The 27,308-nt window shown below is 40.8% G+C and overlaps 1 protein-coding gene across 18 annotated transcripts in view; it reads left to right on the top strand.

Annotated features, from left to right (window-relative positions):
- The window catches only part of LOC122162915 (sarcolemma associated protein), a 76,003-nt gene that overhangs the window by 11,782 nt on the left and 36,913 nt on the right, over window positions 1-27,308 (top strand). For 16 of the 18 annotated variants that reach the window (XM_042823683.1, XM_042823691.1, XM_042823685.1 and 13 more), the window contains exons 2-7: window positions 17,547-17,694; window positions 21,718-21,790; window positions 23,133-23,169; window positions 24,767-24,829; window positions 25,711-25,806; window positions 26,397-26,468. In XM_042823683.1, coding sequence (XP_042679617.1) covers window positions 17,547-17,694; window positions 21,718-21,790; window positions 23,133-23,169; window positions 24,767-24,829; window positions 25,711-25,806; window positions 26,397-26,468 — 489 coding nt within the window. Of the gene's footprint in view, window positions 1-6,900; window positions 7,039-9,943; window positions 10,010-17,546; window positions 17,695-21,717; window positions 21,791-23,132; window positions 23,170-24,766; window positions 24,830-25,710; window positions 25,807-26,396; window positions 26,469-27,308 lie in introns of those variants that run through there. The other 2 variants (XM_042823699.1, XM_042823700.1) reach the window with 2 other exon arrangements.

Genomic DNA, 27,308 nt, shown 5'->3' with positions numbered 1-27,308 from the left:
GAGGCTTTCTACTTTACAGGCTCCCCATCTGTCCCCCCCTTCCACACATTGACACTTGGTCTGCTCTTAAAACAGCTGGACTGTAGATTTCAGCTCCCTTGTCTGTGCAGTGCATCTGCGTATAACTGTTTGGCTGTGTATTCTGTGATGAGGGAGGAAAAAGGATTGCAGCTTTACATAAAGAGATACCTTATCTACTTGCTGTGTGCTTTCAAGTACTGCTTTCTCACTGGGCACTGCACAGAGTCTACACGTGGCTTCCTGAAAGTCATCGTGACCCTGACTGCTGCCTTCCTCCCGCTGCTGCCCCTCTCAACGGAGGAGGAGAGATAGATTCATGAGAACTGTGGTAGTGTCCCATCTCAGCTGTAGCCTTGGTTCCTTCCACCTTTTGTCTGCGTGGATTCAAGGTAAACGTCGCATGGCTGAAATCAAGGGTAAGCATTGTGAGGAGCTGGAGAGAGAACTGGGGGAAAAGGAGTGAGGTGAAAAGCTAGACACAACTTTCCTGTATCTCACACTTCTTGTAATGCGAGCAGTCACTTGTTTTGAGACTGCTAGCTGTATGGAAGGGACTGGGAGTGCTCAGGTACTGTGCGCAGCAAGAAGCACCTCTGTGCAGTCAGAAATGAGAAGTGTGGGTGTGAGCTTTGTACAGCACTCAGGCACTGATGAATTCTCAGTATTAGGGATAAACAAATTGGGTAAGTAAATTAAACACCAGAACAGTGAATGCACTGTGGAGTTTGATTCCATTGGAAATTTAGGGAAGATGATGGGATACAGAGAAGATGATTGAAGTTGCAAGTGGATGAAGCTATGAAAAGGGGAATACTAAAACTTCAAAACAGTTGGATTGCATGCTTCAGGTTGCAAGTTGCTCTTAAAACAAAACACAACAGGAAGTGTGTTATCACTTCTTCTTTTTAAAATTTACTTCTGGATTAAGCTTAGTGCTTGAAGAGCAGACTTTTATGCTGTTGGAAAAAATAATCTTAAAAGTTACAATTATCATTTAAGGTAACAAAGCTTTTCCTTGAAAATTTTCTCTTCGATGTTTGAATGTTTCATTTTTAAGGATGTCTATTTCTCTCAGCTTAATTTCTGAGGTTCTATCAAAATATTCTGAAGGCATCAAGTAGAGCCATCATTGTGACAGTGCAGCAACAGCATTTGTTATGAGCCTTTTGTACAGCAGATTAGAATTTCCTTGATCAGACAGACTGCTTGATGGTTATATATTTGAGAGTGACTCTTAGCATAATGAAAGGATTGTAGTGCTTTAAAATGAATTGTGTGTCTTTCAAAATTAGCGTCTTTCAAAAGTTAGCATTTTAGTAAATTAATTTTTTTATTGAATCAAGGTGGTTTTTTGTGGGTTTTTTTTTTGTGTTTTTTTTTTTTTTCAATTTTGTTTAATGCTTGGAGTGAATTAGGGAATGAACTCTTCTGGTATGTATTGAATCTTCAGTTGGAATTATGGCTGCATGGAAGTCTGAGAGAAGCTGAGCAGTTGAAGTGGTAAGGAAATACCTGCTGAGCCATTGACTCACCTGGGCACACCTCTTCCTGAGTTTGCAGGGCAAAGCATCCATTATTGCAAGAGTGAGTGAGCCTTTAGGAGAAGGGGAATGATGGAGTAAAAGCTGATGGTTGTTCCTGAGAGAGTTCAGTGACTGCTGCTGTCCCACTGGGAAAGAAGTAAATATGTGGCATTCTGGCCCTAGCCCTAGTGCAGTAATACTTTTACTGTAACTTAAAGAATGTTACTATTGAGTGAATTGCTTTATTTAGTGGTTAAAATACTGTTTTTAGTTAGTGAAAATGAGTGAAAAAACTTTCCCATTGGTTATTGATTATATGAATGAGAGAGAGACTTTAAAATTATAAAACGTTTAGTATGTTTGTGAATTATTTTAAACACAGCAATTAGACATGGATAAAAATGCCCTCCATTTCTCTTCCAGGACAGTATCTCTGAGAGCTGTCCTGGGATTTTCCTTTCCTTTCCACTCTTACTGCGGCTGATCTGTTCACTGTTTCTGTTGTTTAAATTCTCAAGCTAAACCTTTGAAAAGGAAGTGAAGAAAATGTTGCTGTTCCTGATGGGCCTGTTAGGAAATGCTGAGGTTATAAAAGTGTTAAGAAACTGACGGAAGGTGACCGCTGCTGGCTGGTGTGCATCATCAGGCTTTGAGCTGGTTGGCGTTCGCTGTGGTGGAGTGGCCAGGACTGGAAGCTTGGAGGCGTGGAGCTGCTCGAGGCTGCAGGCTGGTTGGTGTGTGTGGGCACTGCGGGCAGATAAGCTGCTCGAGCTGTCCGGAATGAAGCATGAAAAGTGCGGTTGAACAGTGTGAGGGATCTGATTAACAGAATTATTCTCTTGTACCTAGCTTTAAGAAGGAAAGCTTTAAGAAAGGCATGAAAAAAGCAAGACATGAAATATACAAATGCTGTGGGGTTTTTTTTGTTTTGTTTTGTTTTTTAAAACAAGGTCTTTTTGCGCCATAAGAACAATTTCTTGTGCTTACGTCTGCAATTGCAGCACCGCTTTGTTTTTAAGATGCCTTCTGCTGAAGGCCGACCCTGTAGCACAGAATGTCCTGTGCTGTGCTTCTGGTGGCTCTCACACTTTGGACACACTCAGATCAGTGGTGGGAAGGACCCGTCTGCGCTCAGTTCCTCCACATGCCCAGTTTTCCTTCCAAGAGAAACCAAAGCGGATCAGAGGGAGGAAGCTGGGTGCGCTGCGGCGCGGCTCCTGGCGCAGATGGCTGGGAGAGCAGAGCGGGCGTGTGTGCGGCACAGCGTGTCTGCAGCGTGGACCCCGGGAGAAGGAAGGAGCTTGTAAGGGTGCAGATACAGAGGAGAAAGCAGAGAACTGATTCCTGATGCTTCCCTGAAAACTTAGACGGGAGATCCCGAGTGCTGTCAAGGAATGTGCTATCCAGTATAACCAGGAGACATACAATGCTGGGCCAGTGTGCGCGCTTCTTTCCAGGAACTGCTGCCGAGCCTCGCTTAAGAGTATCTAAAATTAAGCTGCTGCTTCAGCCCTCTGCAGCTACTGTCAGGTGGCAGTAGGAGAAGGAGGCAGCCTGAAATCCAGTAGGAAAAGGCCTCGCTTCTTCCTCAGGCTCAACACTGCCTGCTGAGGAGAGCAGTGTGGAAAGGTGCTTTGTGTGCAGGAATCGTACCCTTCATTTGTTGCTCCTGTCTTCCAGGTTATGTACTTTCACTGTGCAGAATCTATAAGCAAGCAGGACAGTTGTTACTGATTTACCTATGAAATTGTTATTCCTTTTTTATTATAATATTAGCATCTCACTTATTTTAAGACTGGTAGTCCAGTCCTCAATTTGAGCATTTTACCGGTTTTTGAGTGCTAAGCACCTCAAAATCAGTTTAGCAGATTGTTCTAGCAAAAGAATCAATTATTATTTTTTAAAGTTGGTGTTGAAATAAAACAAAGCTGTAATAAACCACAGCACATTTCTCTTGAATGTGTATTTAGCCATGTTGCTCGTAATGCCATCAATTCCCAGAAACCCAAGCTGTTTTCCTTTGAAATAAACCACGGACAATATCTGATCCTAATTCAAGTTTATTAAAACTTAATAGTAATACAAGACTGCTCTACTTAATTACAGGTAGCGAAAAAGACTTGCTGATTTTTCTTTAATCAAAGTATATGTAGTCTTGTCTTTGGTCATATTAAATTTAATATGACAAATCTCTTAGTATGTCAAAGCCTGCTGCTAAAGAACAGGTGCGTTTTTTCTGTGGGAAGTCTTGTTGGGGACACAAGAATTGAGTTTCATGTGAACTGAGTTTGAGGGTTTGTCTGTTTTTGTTTCACGGAATAGATGAGCTGGTGTAAATGGGGCTGATTTGACCGAGTGCTTGAATGCACTGAATGTGTGTTCAATGACATTATCATTTTTAATGACTGCAGAAGCCAAGCTTGCTGACTTTTCTTCCATCTTCTAGTGAAAGTGTAGGTTTTGAAATAATTCTTAAAGTGTTGTTGCTTTGAGTTACCAGTGCGTATCCTTCTCCCAGTTGTTTTTCTTCTTGTCCTTTTAGTGAATGACTCATTCTGGTTTGCTTTAGTTTCTGGACTTTTTCTTTTGTTTTTCTGAGAGTCTGGATAAAGAATGGTAGCAAAACTTGAGACAGTAAATGTCAGGAACACGTTTCAAGAAACTGTGAAGGAAAAGCCTTACTGTTCTCGTAGCAGCAGTATTTTTGAGCCGCTGATTAGACGTGGAAAAAATCCACATGGCAGATCTGGCTCCTTTGGAGCATATGGCTTTCTTCTGGCTAGATGTGTTTTCACAATTGATAGGAAGTTCACTTCCTATGTTTAATCTGAAAAGGCTTTGACAGCACTGATTTTTACACATGCTTACTTATTCTGGATAGAATTGCAGTAGCTTATGTAATTTCAGTAGCAGGAACATTGAAGCTGAGAAACCTATTTTTCAAGTCTGAGAAGTATTGTGAATGTTGCAGCTCATGGGTGAGGGCTCTAGACTGTAAAGATGGAATTCACAGTATAGACAAACCACAGTGTATGTTCTGTAGTTAATGCCATCTTCATTATGAAAAATACTTTCAGAAAATAAACCAGAAGATTACTTATCTTCTGATAGATACTTTTTTCAAAGAATTGGTTCACTTTACTAAAATAGAATCTGAGTGTATATAATTGCCCTCTAGTGGTTACAACTCAGGTTTAGATAGCAAAATGATTACGATGCTGGTAGAGCAGTATTACACTGTGTTCTGACCATTGTATAGTACTACCTGCCTGTAGTTGTCTCTGGTTTTCATACTCGGAAGGATCCACCATTTGGAAAGTTACTTGAGGGCTGTATGAAAATTAAAACTTCTGTTTCCCTTTGGAAGATTTATGATGGTTGGGGGGAGGAGGGCATTTTTTTTTTTTTTATTTTTTTTATTTTTTTTTTTTTTGGACAGTCTTGAACAAGTGGTGCCTGGAAGAAGTTCTTTCTGAAGATGTTTGCTTTGCTTCAGAAAGAAATGTGGCACATGGGGTGCAGAAGTGCTCGGCTGGGTGCTGGATGTGACAGGAGCTGAGGCTGCCCTCCCCACCCTGGGCAACCTGCCTGCTCCTCTGCTCCTGCCACGTGTGCAAAACACTTCTTTTGTTGATCAAGAGGCTTTCAAAGGCATTTGGGTTTCTTTACTCCATCTGAAGAATGAAAGTCATGGGCACGGCGTTATCAGCGTGATGTCCCTGCTGACTTTGTGGAAGCGGTGGCGTATACCAAAGGAAAAGGCACTGAGAGGCGTTGTGTGGGAAGCTGTGCTGGAGTAATTAGCTTGGGAAGTTTTGCCACGTTTGCAAACCTTTTAATCTGTAAACCCGAGGTACCATGTATGTGATTTTTGCCCTTGACTAAGTCCAGTATAACTGGTGAGTCACTGCTGTGCTGCTGAGCGCACATGTCACATCTGTGCACTCCCTCTGCCATCCCCAAGGCAGAAGGCCGTGCTGCAGTGCCTGGCTGGGCGCCCCAACATCACCTATCCAAAATCTGCTCCTACTCCGTCGTGTTGCTGGAAGACTCTTCCCGATATGCACACACGTGCTCCATGCTTGTCTTTCCTCATGCTTAAAAGAATGTTAAACTTCTGTTATTGCCCACTCATAGATCTCAAAGGAACACAGAATAATCTGCCTTTTGTTTTGTGAATACCAGCTTCTAGTTGCTGCTTGCTTCATATTTCTTGACCCGAGAGTGAGCTGCACGTAAACAACGGCTCCCTCCTGGCCTGTGTTCACTCTCACTTTGCTGGAGGTACGGCTTGGCAATGCCTGCGGTACAAATAAACTCCCAATTGTCAAATTTCTCCTCTATCTGGAAAATGAATTTTCCGTCTTTGAGTGGAGCCGCACCCTTCTGACTGTTTTGCTCCCAGTTAATTACATCTGCTGTCTGTACGGAATGGTGAAGTTCAAAACACAGAATGAAAATAAGTTTAAGTTAGTACTTTAAAAAAAAATAAAAATAAGTGTTGATCCTTGCCCAGTTCAGAGGAGTTCTGAGAAAAACAGGAGTGAAGGACTCTGGTGGCCCCTGTTTTCAGCATGATGTATGCAATGGACTCACCATGCTATCGTGAGTTACTGTGGAAATACTTGTGCTCTGGTCTTGCTACAAAAAACACCTGATTTGCCTTGATTAAAATTCTCAGAGTCATTTGTGCTTCTGAATTAGGACTTATGCTTCTGCATCTTTATTGGCCGTGTTGAATTTAATCACTGTAGCGTTAAGCAGATTCTCAGTACAGTCATTTTAACTACAGCTAACTACAGCCAAACAGTTTCTTTTTGAAAACTCTCATATTTTGGGAGCAGGTGATGTTGGTTACAAAGAGCAAGGATTTCCTGCCGACAGAGTGATGACTTAAGTAGGCCTGCTCTGACATTGATAAGCAGTGCAGAAGTCACATTTCAGTCTTTATAGATGGAATCTGTCCCTTACTAAAAGGGAGACAGCTTCTTTTGTAAGTTCATCAAGTTTTTATAAGTTTTTATACAGTATTATGGAGAAAACTGCTTACCACACCATGCTTGTGTTTGGAAGCGTTTGTGGGATCTGATGTGGTTTTGGTTTTTTTCTTATCTGTATGTGTGATCACTGGGAGGTCTTGCTGCCATAAAACAGCAGTATTATGGAATTAAGGATTGTAGGTAAACACAGCAGTACCTTACGTGGAAGGAATAAAAATGGGGAAAGGTTACAGTAGTTGCAGCACATACTCTCTTTATTCTCTATACAGTTAAAAAGCGAACACGTGAGAAGAGAGGAGCAGAGGAGAGTCAATGTAATGATTAACTAAAGGGAGAAACTTCAGTGTGTGCAAGATAGTTAGGCAGCTTTTGCAGTACTGTGCCGACCTCCAAACGCCTGGGACTGTGCTGAGAGTTTGAGTTTGATGGGTTGCCCTCCTGCCTTCTGCTCATTGCTTCCGTAGGGGAGATTTTCTCGTCTGGCTCTTCATCTGGTGAGCTGTTGGATAACCTTGTTGGTTTCTGTTGTTTCCATTTTGCTTGCAACTGAAAAATATAATTGCTGATAGGAATTCAATTAAACTTCTAAACTAAAATCTCAATTTTTGGTAATTTTTTTAAAATATAATCGAATTGCCTGATTACTTCAGGAATTTTGAGGAAGCAGGAAAAATAGTTAATGTTAGCGTTTAGTTTCTTGTCCTAATAGTCTGCACTGCAAGATCCTGTTGGTATTTGAAGAAATCATTTTTTAAACCTTTCTTTCATTCATTTTCTACTTTTTCTATCAATTCTGCCTGTCCCCCAGTGTTTTCTCACTAAAACAATTCGGCGTTTCTTTTAGTAAGTGTTACGGATCCTTGGGTTTATTTTCTCTTAGTGCAAAGCTTTACTAATGTCAGCCTCTTCAAATTTAAGACCAGACGAGATTTGTGCCTTATGTCTGGTTTTAGAGCAAAGCTGTGTCCAAACATGACCAACCTCCCCTTTTGTGTTACGCTTCTCATTGCTGTGGTCTGAGATAAGAATGCAGGATTTTGGTTTTAACTTTCATTTTACATCTTGTACTCCAACATACTTATTATTGAGTTGGTCAGAGAAAATAACTGTCGAGTGTGTAATCATTTCCTCTTGATCATGAATTTAGGAATATTTTAATTCTCTGAATAATTTCATGATTTTTTTCCTAGTGCAGAATTTCAGTAAGGGTGCTTTTGGCAAATGAAGGTAAAAGAAACCACAGACTTTTAGGAACATACATTTGAAAATAAGTTGTGGAACCTGCTCTTTGCAGAGCTAATAATTTTTGGCTTATTGTACTTGGATATATGCTTCCTACAAAAACAGTCTTTGGGACTGTGTACACTTTGTGATAATATTTACTTTCATTATTTCAAAGTTGAAGTATTTCATGTTGTCAAACTCCCATTAAATTTATTACAGCAAACAGCAGTATTTGGCTTTAGTCTGGTTTTAGAGGGAAGTATTCCTGCCAGGGCATCACGATTGGATATTTCCGCAAGGTTCTGCAGATTGGAGCTCTTGTGTTATTTTAAGTGGCCATCCTAAAGAAGTCTGAATTTTTGGGTAGTGGCCTATTGAGTCTTTTTTTTTCTTTACTGTAAAGTCATATTGAGTTGCACTGTATTTCCATAATTGATTAACATAGAGAGCACTGTAGCATGTCAGAAAGGCGCATTGCTGGTGTGTTTTCCCCAGGGTAAGTCTGTGTGCCATGGTGATAGAAGTTGATGTAAATTACACAGAGTAATCAGTGCCAATGATACATAGCCAACACCATGACTTGTGTAATAAGAGAATGAACTTTCTTAATGAAGTAGAGCAGAACAAGTTACATGGCAACAAGTACAATATCCTCTGGAAAGCCTGCTTTAATCCATTAGTACAAGTCCCTAACGCTGGCCAGGTAATGCAGAGCTATAGAGGCTTCTTCCAAGTACCTGTATGTTGTATAGGATACTGTCATCCATGACAGCAATAATACAAAATAAGTCTCTTTGTTTTTGTATTCTAATGAGTCAACTTGAACATCTCAGGATGCTGTGAATAATTTTTCAGAGAATTGCACTTTATTGTTCATTTATTTTAAAGTAGCACTTAAAGCAGCAAAATGCGTTAAAATATCTCAGCATCTTTAGGGTGGAATGCAGATGGAAATTTATTTATTTTTTCCTCTCTTGAAAATGACATTAAAATGAGCAGTGAGTTGGGGAGTGTTTGGCAGGAACATTTCTGCTTTGTCTGTTTTCAGACTGGAATTGCATCCCTTTTTCTGAGGCTGTCAGTGTTCTTCATCTATTCTGTGATTATCTTACGAGAGGAGGTTTCAAGGCACAATGTATGTGAGGTGACAGACTTTAAGATTCAGATGTGAAGATAATTAATTGAATTTTTTTCTTGTTGTTTTGAAGCCGTCCAGCATTTGTAGCAGAAGGCTGATTTTTGGGAATTCTTGTGAAACCTAAGGACAAAAAGTTAAGTAAAAAGAGGTATTTTAAAGACTAGTAATTAGTAACTATGGTGACAGATGTCTTACTGTAGCGAGTCAGTCAGCTATATATAAACCAAATTACTTCTCGATTAGAACTCTTCCTCTAGATCTCATCTTTTTTAAAAATAGCCTTTTGCATCAAAACTAGTGACATTGATGGAGAGAGACCTATTTTTACATGCTGTTCTCACATTTTGGGTTAAAAAAGGCTTTTTTCTGGAGCATCTTATCATCTTGTTCCTTTGGACAGCACGTGCATCTCTGGATCACTTGTGTGGTCTGGATGGGGAGGTGTTGCTGAATAACTTCTGCCTTTTTAAACCATTTATTCTGCGTTGTCTGCTCACCACAGAAATCTGTATTCAGTAAAAGCAATGATATTGTGCACGGTGCCTGGGATTGTGTCATATCACATCCTTCAACAGCAGTCTTCTACGTGAATGCTTATTACAGAATTTTGATGTCTGAGGTGTTACAGTGTAAAAAAGAGCATTCAGAAGTCATTCTTCTATGATGGGGAGTTTTACTACTTTTTACAGTTACAGGATGTGATTATTATTGGGGAGTGTTAAATTCACAACTCTCGAACTGGATTTAAATTGCTTCTAAAAGTAGTGTGTGAGGTCAATAGTGTGTCAGCAGCTTTGTGAGAGGAGTGGGAGGGCGGTTGGGTTAGCAAGGGTAACCTGCCTCCATGGTGGTGATTCTGTTCTTGTTGGTTCCAGTTCAAATAATAATAACAGAAAAGCCCAGGCTTAAGCACCTTTTGTGCAAAGTTAGGGATGAGAGCACAGCCCTAGAGTAAAAGCACCACTCCTGGTATGAGCTGTCACTTGATGTTGTTATCCTATCACGGTCTTGTGTGAAATGTAATTTTCCATGTAACTTCTGTCTTTTTTCCAGAGTTTATGTTCCAAGTGTTTTGAGTGTTGATGGTTCCTTTTTGAGCTAAAGTAAGTAAAAGACACCTGTAAGTGGTTAATGACAGTCATATAGCTCTGCCCTGACCCATGGGATTTTTTAGGTTCCAGGATCTGTCGTGCAATTTGTTCAGTTTGTGCAAGCACACGTGATGCAGGTTTTTATTGTTCTCTAAATGGACCCCCAATTTCAGAGTGCTGAGTGCTGAGATGACCTCAAATCCTGATTGTGAGATGTACATTCCAGTGTTGAGATCCCGAGGTCAGTCGCTGGTGCTGTAAGCCCTGCCTGCACCGTTCCAGTGCTGTTGCTGCCATGGGAGGTGTGGGGCCGTGGCTTAGGAACCAGCTCTGAAACCCTGCTCTTGTTTAGCCCAGGTCTTTGTGATTTACAAACCAAACTAGGCAAACCGAATATAGTAGCTGTTCTGAAACTGCTTTGTGGCGTTTGGCCTTCCCTGCAGTCAGGCCTTTGCTGCCATGTGATGGGTGAGGAGCAGCCAGCTGGGCTGAGGGTGTTGCCTTGCTTCCTTCACCTGCTGCCATTTGTGTGGAGGACCTCGGTCACAAGAGGTGCTGTGACTGTGACAGATGGCTGGGACTGCTTTGGGGCTGTAGGCAGCAATGCACAATTACAGCAAGCTTTTGCTGGCGTCCTTGGGCTTTTCTTTATATCCACAGGCTTTAAATGGTGACTGTGAAGTTTTGTTTTAATCTAGAGAGCTTGGATTGTGATTTGAGATCCTGAACTTAAACTTTTAGCCATCTTCTGTCAACTTTTTTTTTTTTTAATATGGAAATACAACAATATGACTTGAAAGTTTTTGATAATAAATAAATAGCGTGAACTATTGACATAAAATGCTTCTAAGTTCCACTTAGATTATTCTAAACCTGAGCAATTACAAAGTATTGTTAAGGCTCTATAAGGCTCTTTAATAGCATTTCTGTTAACAATGAGTTTTTCCTAATAGAAATGAAAAAAATATATATCCTTGTAAAGTAAATATTTGTCATCCCATTTCTGAATTTACCTGGTTCAAAGCAGATTTTGTGGGCAGCAGTGGGTACTATTGTGCAGTGCTATTGACAGTGGTCACCTCGAGTCCTGAGCTTTCCTTCTCCAGATCATTACAGCTGCTGGCAAACATGGGGGTTTAATACTGGTTTAGTAAGTCAGTTGAGCTGTGTGATGGGCCTGACATGGAGGCGGTATTTCCTCTGTAAACACACTGTAATGTGGTTGGTGGTTTTGTTTGGTCTTTGTGCATGCATGAAAACTTGCAGTGTATCATTATTGAAAATTCTGTTCGGTGTAGATTCAGAACTCAGTTGCTAAAGTAAGCGCTGTGACACAGTGTGTCAAAAGAAGGGTCTGTACCAAACCATTCATGGGTTCAGCGTGGAAATGTTTGCTCTGTTTTGTTGAGAAAGGTGACCTTTCGATACCGACGAGAACATGAGAATAACCTGTGGCTGTGTGTTGAGCACAGGTGGAGCTGTTGGGGTCTGGCTGCTTGGTGCTGCCCTGTCCCAGCTGTGCTTCCTCCTCCCTGGCCTCCCAGCCCCACACAGCCCTGTGCCCATTTCAGGCAAAGCCGGCTGAGATCGTGCAAACAAAAGCTGAGCTGAACACAGGGCCTGCAGTGAATTTGAGAGCTCTCAAGCTATCATGGCATGGCAAGCAGCAAAGCGATTCATACTTCAGAGCACTTCAGCTACATCCAGAAAAGGTTGTCTGTTTATAACCAGGCTCAGTTATGCTGGCACGAAGCTGCTTTTACTGTTACAGTTTATTTTGCTTGACAACAGGTATGAGCGGGCAGCAGGGTTGTCCTGGCAGTGCCGTCAACAAACCCTCAAGGTGGGAACAGGACGGAGCTGTCGGTCAGCAGAAGGGCACGTTCCCTGTTCCCTCCTGCCCCAGGCCCTGCTAGTAGGCTGCTCTTCCTCTGCCACGCTGAATTTCACAGCGTGTGCCTGCCATGGGTGGCTAGAATCATTTCAGAACTGGTCTGCTGAGATCTCACAAATTAAAGCACCGGTTTTGTTTCCAAGTCGTTCAGTGAGCAAATAGCTTTTAGATCCACGTGTTTAACCAATACAAAACTAAACAGAAAAGCAGTTTTGCTCTATGCACCCCACCCTGTGAATTATGCTTGCTTATGGAGAAAAATACTTTTACTTCCTTGATAGATGGGTGGAGTTAGTCAAGTGAGTGGAAAGGAATTTAGGATGTGTCTAAGCAGACCAGAATGAGGAACTCAGTCATTTGAATCTGGAGATAATTTAGCATTTGAACTTCTGTTATCTATCTTACAGGCAAAGGATCAACCTGGAATTTGTTGTGGTTAGCACAGTGTGTTAGCACTGCTAACAGAACTGCTGCTCCCACATTCAGAAAATACTCAGTGTTAATATTTGAAGGAATGTAAGGTGACCTACGAACTGCATGGGAAAAGAAACCTTTTGGCTGCAGTGTGATAAATGTTGGCTGTATTGGTTTGACCCCATTATGTCTTGCTCTAAGATCTTTCTTTGTAATTGAGATTGTGCAAAACCAGTATATTTCACCTCTTAATAGAATACTCAGTATGAGACAGGTCCACACAGTTGTGTCTTGATCAATTTTGTGTTGAAGTATTGCAATTTTTAGATCCCCATTTATTTGCTACATGGGAGTACTGGCTTTAGTCCACCGCATTTGTACTACCAGTGTTAATTGTTCAATGATTGCTCATCTCACCTGGACTAAACTGATGCCTTGAGAGTGTAAAACAGGGCTCTGAAGCACTGGTAGTTGTACATACTTTTTTTACAAAGGAGATAAGAGATGAGGAAATTAACAGTAACATAGATCCTGAAATTGGAGACTCATATCTGCAATAGCCGAGGCAGTGAAAATGTATAGAGTGTATTGATGGTTGACTTCTGTAAAGGAGACAATGGCCTACATTTTAGTGCCTCTTGCTTACTTGACAATGTAGCAATGGAACAAGGCTGGCATATAAGCATATGCTGCAGCCTGTCTGCATTTACAGATGTAGATTTCATTCCATGAATGAAGTGAATCTCACATCTGTGTTCTTCAGTAATTCTCTATGATTTTCAGTATAATTGTCCTGAACAGATGCTTCAAGTTGATGGAGCAGCAGTAATGTACTCTTCAAATGGAAAAGGGAGGCTTTATGCAGTGATTGCAAATGTTCTGTGAATCAGAACCATCACCCTTTTATACTTGCAGCCTACTGCAGTACTGGTGTATTTCCAGCCTGGAAAAGAGGCTTGGGGGTGTTTTTGTACATTGTGTTGTACTTGGAGTGGTTATTGTAAGAATTTTTGGGAAAAAAAGTCCACTATTTGAATGATCAATAACTCATTTATTGAACACCTTTTAAGCATTGATTTCTTTTTGTCCTATTTGTGAAGTCTTTATTCTCCATCTTTACCTTGTGCTGTAGCCAACAGCTGTGCAGCAGGAAAAATCTTGCCTTGGGCTTCTGAATGTGCCATCAGTTGCCATACACAGCTGGTTCTGGAGATTTTAATCTTGCTCTGAGAAAGCTAAAATGTTAAACTAGTGAGTTAATCATGAGTTTATTCTTTATTGCGCTAATTCTGGAGCTTCATGTTGATCTTCTGGATTGATCCTTAGTGATGTAATGCGGTGTGTTGAAAGAAATGCTGAATGCAATTAAAATGAAGGCTAAGGAGGGAGTGCTTGCTAAAAGCGAGTTTTGTAGGAAGAGGTTAAAGCAAAATGATCTGTTGGTCTACCCTTGTACTGTAATTAAACTGAATTAATTAATTAAGCTACTGGAAGAGTGTGCTTCTTTCTTTTCAAGATTTCCTATGCATCTCTGAGCCCAACGTTTGCCTTTTGAGTTCCTTCAGAAATGTCTCATGCTATACAGAACTGCACACGGCTTGGGGAAAAACAAACAAAAAAAGCCGGAAATCAACATTTCACTTTCTCACTTGTCTGGCTAGGTAGAGAGTTATCTTAAGCCTCCCTCTTGGAAATAGCATGTTAGTTAAGTAGAAGCTATAAGCAGAATGGTTGTTTGTTTGGCTTGGTTTTGTTTCTTTGAAAATTCTCCTACATGTCATATGTAAAGCTACGGTCTGGAGCATAGCGATTGTCTAATTCCCTGATATCACCAAGAATTCATGCACTGTCCGTGCATACATCTCATATCTCTCTGACTGCACAGAAGTAAAATGCAGGCTGTGATTTGCAAGTTGTTGGTACTCTGAGTCATTGACCTAAAAATGGTGTAAGGTGTTTCTGTCACGTAGGTCAAAGAAGAGGAGGTAATTTTATTCAGTTTGCAAAGCTCAGCAGAAACCTGAAATATGATCAATACCACAAGAATACCTTGTAAAGCACCGTGGAAACAAAAATCTAATACTTTGGAAGTCCCTTAAGGAGGATTCTAACTAATATGCGTTGTCCTGGGGAAGCTTGACTTCAAAATAACATCTTAGACTTTGTGGAAGCAGCATGATAAGGACAATTAAGTGAGTTTATTAACAAGGTATAAATGAGAGAGGATGCAAACAACTGTGAAAACATAAATGACCAAATTAGAACATGGAATAGAATTTATTTTTCTGTCTGAGAAAGCAGATACTGGAAATGTAATATATGGTGTATATATTTATATATAAAATAATAATACTGTATTTTTATAAATACTATGTATTTATATATATATATATATTATATATATATAAAATACTGGAAAGTAAACTTCTTAAATAATTGTACATTGCCTCCGACAGAGGGGAAAGAACCCTTTGAGCCATAGGTATTGTTGTTAATTAAAGATGCAGTAATTCTTTAACAGTCTTCAGAGCTTCTGCCCTCACCTGCCCCAGCTACACTCAGCCTTCATGTAAGGCACAGAGGGCTGAGTTTTTAGTTTGATCTGGAGGGAGATGTGAATTACGCAACCAGGTGTAATTAGGGCACGTACTGCCCTTTGTTCTGGCACTACCAGGATGAGCAGAGTTTGCGTCAGCTCTCCAAACTGGTTTGCTGGGGCTAACAGTGCTTGAGCCAGTAGGGCCGTGGAGGTGGTGTGACTGCCCTGAGCACGGGGCTGAAATGCACCGCTGCTGGAGCTGGGCAGTATGCACTATGAGCAGGAATGCCTTCGTTACACAGCTGCTGGTAGCAGGCGCTGTGCAAACTGGAGAGCCTACCTAGAACATGGAGTACATAATGCTGTATTAAATACCAGTATGCTGCCATAAATTGTAGTTAATGTACAGAAGTGAGTGTCTGTCTCAGGATCCTATAAAGAACTTTTTTTTTTTTTTTCTTTGGGAAAGATGAAGGCAGCTAATGAAAGTAGGCTGGCAGTAACATGTAAATTTACTGCATGGAAGCGACCAAAGCTGTGGGTTGCTTGCCAACTGCTGCATTAAGGATGAGATGGCTGAAACCTTCTGAAGTGCTGAAGTCAGTGCATTTCTGCTTAGACACCAGCTTGTTAACATGCTGCTGGTGCTATTATTTCTTTGCTAGATGCAGGGAGTAAAGTTTTAATCCTGTTTATAAAGACTTGAAGACATTTTAACAGCAACGCTTTTCTAAAGCATACATGATGAAATTTAGTAGTGTGCGCTTAGATGGACATCAATGTGATAATATAAAATGGAATGTGTATTTATTATAGCTGTTTATTTACACTTCTGTTGTTCCACATGGAATTTGTGAGTTGCTGATGGTGTGTTGCATTTCCTTTTCCATGGTAACTTCTGTGTTTTTCTGTGCTATCTTCTCAGTACCCCGTTTGTGGGTGCTGCAGAAATATATTGGCAGCCATGAATCCAAAATGTAGAGGACTAAGAGGCAGGTATTATGTATAGGAAAGAAAAGGGTGGGGTAGGTATGCATAAGCATGTTTGTTTCTCCTTGCCTGTGACTCACTTCTTCATAACAGAAGGATTTTCAAAAGGAGCAGAGTGCTAATTGAAAGCAGACAGGAAGTAAAAATAATTCTCTGCACTCAACCATGAGGGTGGAATACTTTCAGACAAGTAAACTAATGAGCTAATTAATTTGATTGACTTTAAACCTATAACTGTCACAAAAGCCATGTAACTATTATTTATACTAATATGTAATATTTTGTAACACAGAGTACTGTTTAGAGGGGATGGGTCTGATGATTAATGCAGTGAAAACAGCCAATATTTCTTGATCTGTCCATACTTCATTCTGATGGACATATGACTAATCAATTTTTTTTTTTTTTTTAAAGATCAAAGGCATATCTCTTGAGTAGAAGTCTTTCATGTGTTGCTTCTCATTCTGTCATTACCTCCATCTAGCTGAGTTTGCCTGCTTTGGCATTCACCTCGATTGCTGTATTGAGTCCCATCCTGTGGACCCAATTGCACTGAAGCTGTCAGGTGCTAAGATAAGCATGTCAGATATGTATCATGTGCTTCAAGTCATGTTCCAAGATGGTTTTCAAACCAAGAGGTTTGGAAAAGTATACTGCTGGTCTCATCATTTTTAAGCCTAAGTTTTCCTTCAATGTTTTTAGTATATATATGTGTGTGTGTGTGTGTATATATATGTATATATATTTATGTATATATGTATATATATTTATGTATAACACGATAACATTAAAAAACGTTTTTTCTTTATTGAATCCTCAAACAAAATATCTTGAGTTGCTTTTATGGGTAAGACATGGGAATATGCTCATTTCCGGAGGCAGCACTTGGCCTCCCACCTTCTACTTGATGAGTTTCCTTACAGGTGCAGGAAGTCAGGGACTCCTGATCCCATAAGGATCCTCTAATAACCACTGTCACGTTGAAGTTCTGCCCATGGGCCACTTCAGCTGCATCTGGCTGCCTAATAATATGGCAGTCCCTCTCTTATGCTGCCTGCTGATCAGGTCTCAGCTGTGACTCACTTGCCAGGTGGCCTCTCCTAGGTTGTGCAGTTCCCCTTGTGTCATAAGCCACTTAAGATGCAGTAAGTTGCTATTAGAATTTAATTAACTCTACAAATGGATATTTACAAAGGTACCTGACGATGAATCGATCCTAGGATTAACATAATGGTGTGGACTAGTTTCCCTGAGAAGTAAAAGCATCCTAATTTTGTTTTCCTTAGTTTCAGTCAAGTGTTATTATAATTTCTGAATCCTGTCATCTTCCAAAGAATTTCTTTTCACTTTCAGTCCTTGCTCTCCCTACAGCATGTTTGTATTGTGCAACTCGGGCACCTTCGCCTCATTCAGTTGAAATCCTCATATTGATGAACAGATTCTTATTACGTGTGGCAAAAGGTATTGCCAAGGTGATCTCATCCTTTCCATGCAGGCAGTAGTGTCAAACAACTAAAAAATAAAAATATTTGTTGATTATATGAAGGTGTTACATCCTGAGGAGAATATCTTGAGTTCAGTGCATTAGTTCTCATCTACACTGGGTGTCAAGCTGTATTTTAAAGCAAATTCAATTTTACTGACACATTAGTTTCAACACATTTGTTTTATTTCTCCAGGTAATGTAATGTTCTTCTTGTTTGTTTTTGCAGTTCTATCTTCAAGACACTAAAAGTAGTAATGGTACCTTTATTAATAGCCAGAGACTGAGTAGAGGGTCTGAGGAGAGCCCACCATGTGAGATAATGTCAGGTGACATCATCCAGTTTGGTGTAGATGTGACGGAGAACACACGGAAAGGTAAGGGTGTGGATCTCTTCCTGTTTTTGTTTTTCCAGTGTGCTTATTTACAGTATCTTCCTGCAGTGCGATCTTTAAGAGCAAAAAAATAGTATTCCCACTGTAAGAAAAGAAAACATTACTGCTTTTTTTCCCTGCGTTGTGCTGGCAGTGAGACCTGTGACTGCATGGAACACTGGATAAAGAAATGGATTTGCTGAAAACACTGAATCTGTCCTTCCTCCCACTCAGCCAGGTCTTTCAGTTGGCTTGCTTCCTCGGGCCACCTTCTTCTGCAGCTGTGTGGGTGCTTATGTGCATGTCAATAGGATGGAAATGCAGAGCTGGGATGGCACCATGTGTTCAAATGCTGTCTCACTTCAGTTGACTTTCAGCAGTTTTGAAAGTGCGGTGTGAGTGTGTGTGTACAGGGGATGTATGCGTAGTGTTGGGGGGTTTTGTTTGTTTTGGATTCCTGCATGTTTAGTTGGTATTGTTTGGGAGTTATTTGAAATGTTACTTGATATAATGTAAGTGCAAATACTAATGAATAATAGCAGTATATGTGGAATAAATCCAAAGGATACTTTACATCTTTAATAAACCTGGGACTATTTTGAGTGGGGCTGTCCTCACTAAAGGGGCCAAATTTGTTCATGTATATTTAGACCTAGAACAATTTTGAAGTTTTTTTTAGAAGATAAAAACGGAGTTCATTTGTTTTATTGGTGATTATTTGCAATTAATGTATGTGAAAGTCTGTGGAAAGCTCATTGGAATGACAGTAGCAGTTCTTCCCCATGGCTATGGTAGTGTGACAGGACACAGCCCCTGTGCCTGAGCGATCTGGTTCTGCTCCCTCCCTTTGCTCTACCCAGCTTCGAAGATAGGAGCTGCCCTCAGCATCGCTCCGATGCGCTGAGCCAGATGATGAGGAAGAGCGTGCGAGGTCTGTGTTTCCCTCTCCGTGCCTCCCCAAGCAATGAATGAAAATTGTATCATCATGCAGGGGCAAGAAACAGCTGCATCACAGTTACAGTGGTTACACATGAATGCAGCTGGAATGCAGACAAACACATTTTTCTCCCCCTGTTCATTTCAGTAATCTTAGATGTTACTGTTAACTCAATCTCATAATAATGCACCGACATGAAAGCCGGTTTTAAATTAGTGGTTCCCTTGGAGGCCCTTTTGCATACTGATATTTGCGTGGTGCTTCCCCTGCAGAAAGCATCTGGGCGCTTTGCCGTGTGCCCTTACGGACAGGCAGCACGAACAGCCTATGTAAATTGCCACTTGTGTAAATATCGCTGGAATATGTTTATTTCCGTGCCATTGTTCGGGCTGCCTTTTGGGAAGTCATTTTCTTGCAAATCCGATCTTGATCGGGTCTCGAGGAGCGCGGCACGCTATGTGCTGGTTCGGGACGCCTTACGTAAGCGGCGGTTCTTCCAAGTTGTGCTGTGAAGCCGAAGCCGTTTCCAGGCCCGGCGAGGCTCGCAGCTGCCGCTTCCTTTTTTGTCGCTGCTGTTCCCGGCACCGGCCCCGCTCCGTTCCCCCTCCGCCCGTTCCCCCTCCAGCTCCGCTTCCGTGTCCTCGGGGTCCCCCGGGTGCCGGGATCGGCGCACCGCGTGGTGGGCAGCAGCGGGCACCGCGTGGCGGGCAGCCGGCGCCCCGTGAGCCGCTGGCAGCGCGGCCAGCGCCCTTCGTCCCGTGGCGGCGGACGCGCGCTGCTCGTGCGCAAGGCTGTGCCGCTGGAGGACGGCCGAGTACTTTCGAGAGAAAAACCGCACAAACTCTTGATTCCCCCTTCGCGCTGCCCCGCCGCCCGTCCGATGCCGCTCTGTTAGCTCGCGGCGTGCCGGCTCGGCTCCTCGGGCGCGGATCGCCCCCTGCCGTGCGCAGCCGGCCGGTTCCGCCGCTCCGTTTCCGCGCTCCCGCGGCAGCCCGGGCCGGCACGGCGCGAGCCTCTGTGCCCGAGGTGAGTGCGGGGCGCGTGGGAGCGCGGGCGTGCGGCCTCAGCCCTCTGCCTTCTGCCCTCTGCCTTCCCTCGAGGGATTGACGATAGAGACGGGAGGTGCGGTGATCCCTGCTGCCGTAGCCAGCCATCGCTATTCCACCGTCGCGTATGTTGCTGTACCTCTGCTTTAGGCTTTGTTTTTTTTCTGTTTGTCGTGACTTGATAGCTGAAGGATAGTGTGTGATTTAATTGTGATTTTATTCCATAAACCAACCAAAATGCTACAGTACCTTCTTACTGGCACTATTTATATTCTCTATTAAATCCCCTTTATCTCTTCTCCTTTTTTTTTTGTTTGCTTGTTTTTTTAATATATGAAAAAAGCTTCTGCAAGCTTTCAGTACATTTATTTTTAGTGTATTAAAGGGAAAAACTTCAGAATCCTGTTATCTTGTGGCAGAGCTACTCGGTATCCAGCGCATGGCTCAGCACTAAGGCTGTCTCTTAGCTTTGGTTTTTGGTACCCTCCTACTTTCTTCCTGAAATCATTCCTCTCTATACTTTAAAGGAAAAGATGTGAAAGCTGTTTGAGTGTTGCATGCATGCCACAGATGATATCGCTGCTGCTTTTTGTTGTGCTGTCAAGAGCAAATTTGTGAATTGCAGACCCTTTATTTGGGCACCTCAGAGCCAAAAAAAAAAAAAAAAAAAAAAAAAAAAAAAAAGTCCCCATGGATTGATCCAATTCGAGATGGGCCTGATCTTCCCTGGCAGGTACACTTCATGTTGTACCAGGGCAGTTTACCACAGTTCTGGAACAAATCAGATGCTTCACTGTTGTATTTAGCTTTTAGTGTTGAACGCAAGGAAGAAGCTCTGTTTAGTTGGATCATCCCTCCCATATTTTTAGATTCTATTTATGGCAGCTTCCTCAAAGACCTCTCTCTTTTCTCTGGAGTATTACTGTTGTCCTAAAACACTCTGTCCTTTTTATACTAAGCCAGATTAACTGTTTTACTGATATTAATAACTATGAAAGTAGAGCAGCACAAGTGTTGGTAGGTTCTTCAGGTATGGCAATCAGGGGCCGTATGCTTGTATCCAGTGGCGCTTTGGGAACAGCTTCCATCTTTCTGTCCATGTTACCAAGAAGATGCACTTCACAGTTCATAGCACTGCACAGGAGGAGGAAGAACAGCAAAACTCCCCTGTAATTTGTTTGAGGATTTCCTGAACTGGTGTCAGTACAATTATGGGGAAACATTGTGAAGAGGGATCAATCCTGATGTGTGAAGAATCTTGAGTACTTGAAGATCAGATACTGCTTACTCCTGTTATTCTTTTAGTCACTCCTCTTAATCTTTTGTCAGTTCAGAGAATCCCAAATGCAGTTCCCGGGAAGCACGCTCTGTCTCTGAAAGGAGAGGCCACTTGTTAAGGCAGTGTGCTTTACATGCACACTACAAACCCCCCACAATAGAGGCATCCTTCTGAATGCTGCTGGTGTTGGCTGTGCTGAAGAGAATGTGCTTCTGTGTTGTTCATGTACTCTTTCTCTGCGCTCCCTTTTGATTGCTGTGTTTGTGAATAGCGATCACTTGGCAAGTTCCAAACGTTGAAGTGTTTGGTGGCACAAATTAGATGTGTTACCTTTGAAGTCTCTGGATATGTTCACAAGAATCGTGTCAAAAAGCTCGCTCGTTATTGTGTTGCTATTTCTGTGTTCCCATTAACGCAGGTAAGATGCGTTATTTTCCCCCTTGTTTTATAAACCAAACGTACCTCTTTAGCTCACTGCAGTAAAGAAGTCTTGCTGGCCTTGGTGCATTTGGAGTCGTCGGGGTTGGAACTGCTTGGTAGGCCAGCAACAAGTACCCAGCATGACCTCTTTGAGTTTCTCATGGTAAAGTTTCCATTCTCTGAGGAGATCTACGCAGACAGACCGAGCCACCAGTGCTTGAAGGCTTGCTTGCCTTTTCTTGTTCACCTGCCTTAGAGTTTAAAACAGTTGCCGTATTTTTAACCACGGGACTTATAGTTGAATAGTGACAAATCATGATGATGTGCTGTTTGTTTCTTTTCAGTTACTCATGGATGTATAGTCTCCACAATCAAACTGTTTCTTCCAGATGGAATGGAAGCTCGATTGCGATCTGAGTAAGAATAAGCGTCTGTTTGCATATGGCAAAATTAGACCTCTGTGTAGTGAGGATTTGATAGATATTACATTTAAAATTGGCTTAAGAACAGTTTCTTTGTATGTGTTCAAGTAAATAAAATTACTGAGAACATGGTTCTTTTGCAGGCATTATGAAAAATAAATGTCATTTGATTGTCACTTTGAGAAATGGAGGCAGCTCTGAAAGCATAAAGAAGTTCTTACCGAGTTGGATTCTCTGATTGGCTGTGTTTCTCAGGATACTAAAATGAATATTAAAAACAAAAATGCAGGGGCAAAATGAAGCAAATGAACCATTCCCCTTCCCTCTTTTATAATTTGGCATTGTTGTTTCTGTTCCTTTAAATGCATGTAGGCTCTCCTAAAGTGAAGCTAATATCTCTGTTTCTGCACACGTGTACATGTAACATTGTTTATATTCTTCAGATAAGCAATGTAATGTTTCCTCATGGTGTAGTTATTCAGTGTTAGAATGAAAGTAAGCTTTACCTGACACTGGGGAGATTGAGTGAGGTTGGATAAAAGAATATTTGGAAACTGAGAAGAATTCCAAGAGACTCCTCTGCGCTGGTACATGCTGGTATTGGAGAAAACTTCAAAGAGTAACTGGAACAAAGACTAGTTGGTTGGTTTTTTTGCAGTAACTAACTGATAATTGCAACCAACATAATTTTAATCAGCTTCCAACCTCAGCAATTCTGTGTTTCTCATTACTTAAATGTTCTTACAGTATCAGTATCCAGAAAGCTTGCATGAAGCTTTATATTTTATTTCATGGAAAACTAGGTCTAAATAGAGCAATATGGGAAGTCTTCAGTGTAATTGCATGTGCTAATACAAAACGTTAGGAATGTGTGATAGGGAGTTTTGATTCCTGTTGAAAATGTGCAAGTGTGCAAAGCCATGGAAGCTGCCAAACTGTGTTTCTCCATATGAATCTGTGAACAAGAGTACCAGATCAGGTGCCTTCCTGGGAGTGTTGTTTTGTGCATGTAGGTTGGTGGAAGCCTTATTAAAATGGTTACATATCAAATATGGAAGTTATACATCCAAAAAGAACTACTCAAAGTAAAAGTTGGTAAAATATATTTTTAGAACACATCTTGGATTTATAGCTTGAAAATAGTTCTATAAAATCAAAAATGTCCCCTAGCATACTATTAACCATTTTTACATGCTTGCGTTGTAAATTCTTCAGTTTTATCACATGAAGAAATTCATCACAAGGCATCTTTATGAAATGCACGGTGATTTGTGAGCTGATATTCTGTAGCACAAATACTTTGTGTTTACTTTTTCTTTTTTTTGTTTGTTTTCAAGTGTTATCCATGCTCCATTACCAAGTCCTGTTGATAAGGTAATTCAGTAATTTTGTTGTTTTTTACCTTACTCTACCCTGTGTTGTTTTCTGATTTGTTAAAAAGATGAAGTGAGCATGAAGTCCAGTTGCATTTAGCTGTGTTTCCTGCTGGACTGATTTGAGCTAGTTTTAAATTTTGAGTGTCATTTCTGTAGGGAAGGAACAGCAGTACCGAAGTGTATGTTTAAGGTAGTTTGGCTTCATAGATGGAGTACAGCATCTGAAACATGGCTTCAGAAAACGTAGTGCTATTGAGAGGGTTCAATTCCAGGTATGGACTGTGATTAACAGACATTGGATGCTGCATAATTTGATACTTGGTCTGTTCTGTGGGACCAAGAGTAGATCCTGTTTCATGGTTTGGTGTTCGGATGAGGTCTGTTGTCTTTTATCTTGCTCTCATGGGGGATTAGTTGCACGATGCAGGCTAGGAAGAGCTCTGGTATATTTCAGAGGAAGACTGAGAGACCTCTGCACTCCTCTTTACAGATACAGCCAGGTCTGTTCACTGTAAAGTCAATAAAGCATGGCACAGTTGTTAAACTCAGTTTTGATTCTGTAGGGTTCCTCTTCAGAAGGTGTTAAAAGGTATTACTCGCCTGGGACAGGCGTCCATTATTTGATTGTCTAGCCTGTAAAAACAAAACAAAACAAAACAAAAAGAATTGACTAAGGTTCAAATCAATCAACATTTTCAGTACAAAAACCAAAATTTTTAGAAATTAAGGAAGCTTCTTTATGAAGACATCAGTCTCGTGGCATTTGCATTTAAGTCAGGGTTTCAGTCAGTGTGAGCAGTGTGAGTGCATGGTGAGGGCAGAAGTTCTGCTGGGGACTGTAGTGTAGTTGTGTGGGAAATGGTTTCTCAGTGGTATCAGTGTAGGTAACAGGAACAACAAACCACCCCACCTCCTTAGCCCTCAATGCAGAATGGTTTCTGGCACTGGGAGAAGTATAGAGTTAAAGTAAGACTTGGCAAAACAACAGACTTTCTTAAGCCTAGCTGAGACGGGGCACTGAATAGTGTAATTTTCTTTAATTGAATTTGTATTAAAACCAAGTGAAGTGATGGTGCTGAAACACAAGAACAATTGTACATTGAGGTATTGCAGGTAGTCCCCAGCTGTGAAATAAGGGCAAAGAGAATGCTGAAGGTGATGGAGTTAGGTCAGCAGAAAAAGGCGTGATGAAATCTTGAGCGGTAGGAGGCAAGGCACACTGAATTGGAATATGAGAAAATTGTCATTTCTGGGCATACCAGCCCCCCTGCCCCCCCAGTTTATATTTGTCCTTGGATTGAATGGCTTCACCTTTGTGCACCTTGTTTCTTTTGCCAGATTGTCTTTTGTTTGAGCTGAGGTGAAGCTGTTGACTACTTTGTTTCAAAAGCTTGTAAAGGCATTAGCATGTCCAGAGAGGTGAAGTTCTGTGTTAACATGAAGTAAAATGATAGTAGTATAAAAGTGATTGAAAACACCATTAATTTGATAACAAATTTACTTTCCTGACTGGATTTAAATTATAAGCTTTGCCTTATTGGAGTCTAATGGAAGATCCGGAAACATTTAGATTCATAAATTCTCTTATTTCTCAGGTTGCTGCTAACACGCCCAGTATGTATTCTCAGGAATTGTTTCAGCTTTCACAGTATCTACAGGTAATTTTTTTTTTCCATGGCAGCATTATCTTATTAAATACTTCATCTTTGATTGATTAAAAAAAAAAGTGTATTTTTGTCTTCCAGTTTGTAAACAGGAGCAAAGCACTTAAGTACCTTGTTCTATAGTGAAACAGTGCAAGAAGTGTTACAATTGAACATAACGTAGCTCTGTGTAAGCTTCTGTGGTTCTTAATGAGCAATATGAACTATGGCTTTCATACAAGGTGAAATGGTAATGGTGATTTTTATTCCAATTAATTATGAGGTTTTTGAGACACATTAATTGTGGATACATTTGCTGAAACAGCAGGAAGCAACTCAGGCAGATGCTTTTTCGTGAGAGGGCAAATCCAGAGCTATTTACCAGTCTGTTCACTCTTGCATCCTGGAATTGTTAAAAATTCTTTGCTGACCCAAAATAAATTCAAACAAAAATAGCAGTTCTTGCATGGCATTTATTTTGTGTGACCTGATTTAGGGACTAGCAGCTCAGTGCACAGGAGCTGCCAGATCTGCCTTCTGGTGGGTACACCAATTTTATTGCTGAAATTAGTGACAGAAGTTCAGAGTGGGTATACTATTGAGAAGTCTTGGAATTGTTGGCTGTGTATGCTCTGCATGTGCAGTATATGCTTGACAAATTAACATTTTTGGGAACCTGAGGTTGTAAGGTAATGTTTTCTAATGGAAATATCCAAATGAAAGTCTGGATGAATAAAATGGAATGGTTTTATGGAAGTTTTGAATACGTGACAATGTGTGCTGCTCACACTTACTTTTTCCTTTAAATTTAGCATTATTTGGTATATTTTCTATTGCTCCTGTTTTCGAGTTGCACTAGCAGAACTGACCAGTTGGCTCTCTTGGTCTCATCGTAGGAAGCCTTACATCGGGAACAAATGTTGGAACAGAAGCTGGCAACCCTTCAGCGACTACTTGCTGTTACGCAAGAGGCTTCAGATACTAGTTGGCAGGTACCAGAAAGCATCCTTTCCCTTGATATAAAATAGAAATTGTATCTGTTGCTTTTTAAATGACCTGGGAAACAAACTAAGGAGTGAAAAGCATTTTGTGGTTCTCAAACTTTGCAAAAGACAGTGTTTAATAAGTTTGATTTACAGGTTGAAATAACTTTTGATTATATTTATTGATTATTTAATTAAGTAATTATTGAATTGATAGGACAGCGGGGAATGGTTTTAAGCTAAGATGGAGGAGGTTTAGGTTAGATATTAGGAGGAAGTTTTTCACGCAGAGGGTGGTGAGGCACTGGAACAGGTTGCCCAAGGAGGCTGTGGATGCCCCATCCCTGGAGGCATTCAAGGCCAGGCTGGATGTGGCTCTGGGCAGCCTGGCCTGGTGGCTGGCAACCCTGCACGTAGCAGGGGGGTTGAAACTAGATGATGTTTTTTTATGGTCCTTTTCAACCCATGATAAATAGAAAATACTGTGATTCTGAAGCAGAAGTCTACTGGAACTACTTAAAACACAACGTTCTGTTGAAATGGTCTATTTATTTTGCCATGACTAGTATTAATATGAGGTGAAACTTCTTCTCTTCTAGGCTTTAATAGATGAAGACAGGCTGCTATCAAGGCTAGAAGTTATGGGTAATCAGTTACAAGCATGTTCAAAGGTCAGTAATTCACTATAGGACTCCATACTAGAATACTGAAAGATAGCTCTTCTGAAGTATTTTGAAATGAAAAGAAAGCAGTTTGAACACAAACTTCCTCATATGGGACTGTGCTATGTACTTCTGGTACTGATTAGCTTGAAAATTGTAGGGCTGTTCTGTATTTTAAGGAATCATTTTAAATTTAGATAAATTTAAGTTTATCTATCAGTATTTTTTGAGCCCAAACCAGTTTTTCTTTTCGTATATAGAAAAGGAATTTGTCATCTGTGAGAAGCAACCACTCTGTCAGCCCTGTGTTTTTTTCAAATACGGATTTGAAAAAAGGCATTATAAATATGCTGATATTCAGAAGCAAAGTAAAAAGAATGCCCTGACTCGTGTGTTGTTCAGACCATGTATGCCTTCATTTTTTTTCCTTTCTCACAACTACCTAGATTATATGTATATAGATATATATAGAGAGAGATATAGATAGATAGATAGATATAAATATAGTTATATAGATATATAGAGATATATTTTTTTTTTTGCAGGCCCTGTCTGAGATCTCTCAAATGGGACCTCAGAGAGTTTGGGTTGGTCTCACAGTAGGACTCAGTTAGGACTCCTAGGCTTGTCACTATTTTGTGCCTCAAAAAATTAGTTTTGCTATGATCAAAGAATTGCAGATGTATGCTGTTGTACGTGCAGGTGGTTTATACCCAGATGTATCAAGAATCCTTGTTCCTGCAACGTTTTCTCATCTACCAGCAACTGCTGAACGTTTTGGAATAGAACAGATTTCAGCTCAATCTCACATATTTTATCAGCAAAATATTAATTTATGTTTTTTGTATC

Source organism: Centrocercus urophasianus, unplaced genomic scaffold, assembly GCF_019232065.1.
Source record: "Centrocercus urophasianus isolate 14NV4802_14NV808 unplaced genomic scaffold, USGS_Curo_1.0 seq_22, whole genome shotgun sequence".
NCBI lineage: Eukaryota > Metazoa > Chordata > Aves > Galliformes > Phasianidae > Centrocercus > Centrocercus urophasianus.
The sequence above is the reverse complement of the archived record's forward strand: the minus strand, read 5'-3'. Positions and strand labels throughout refer to the sequence as shown.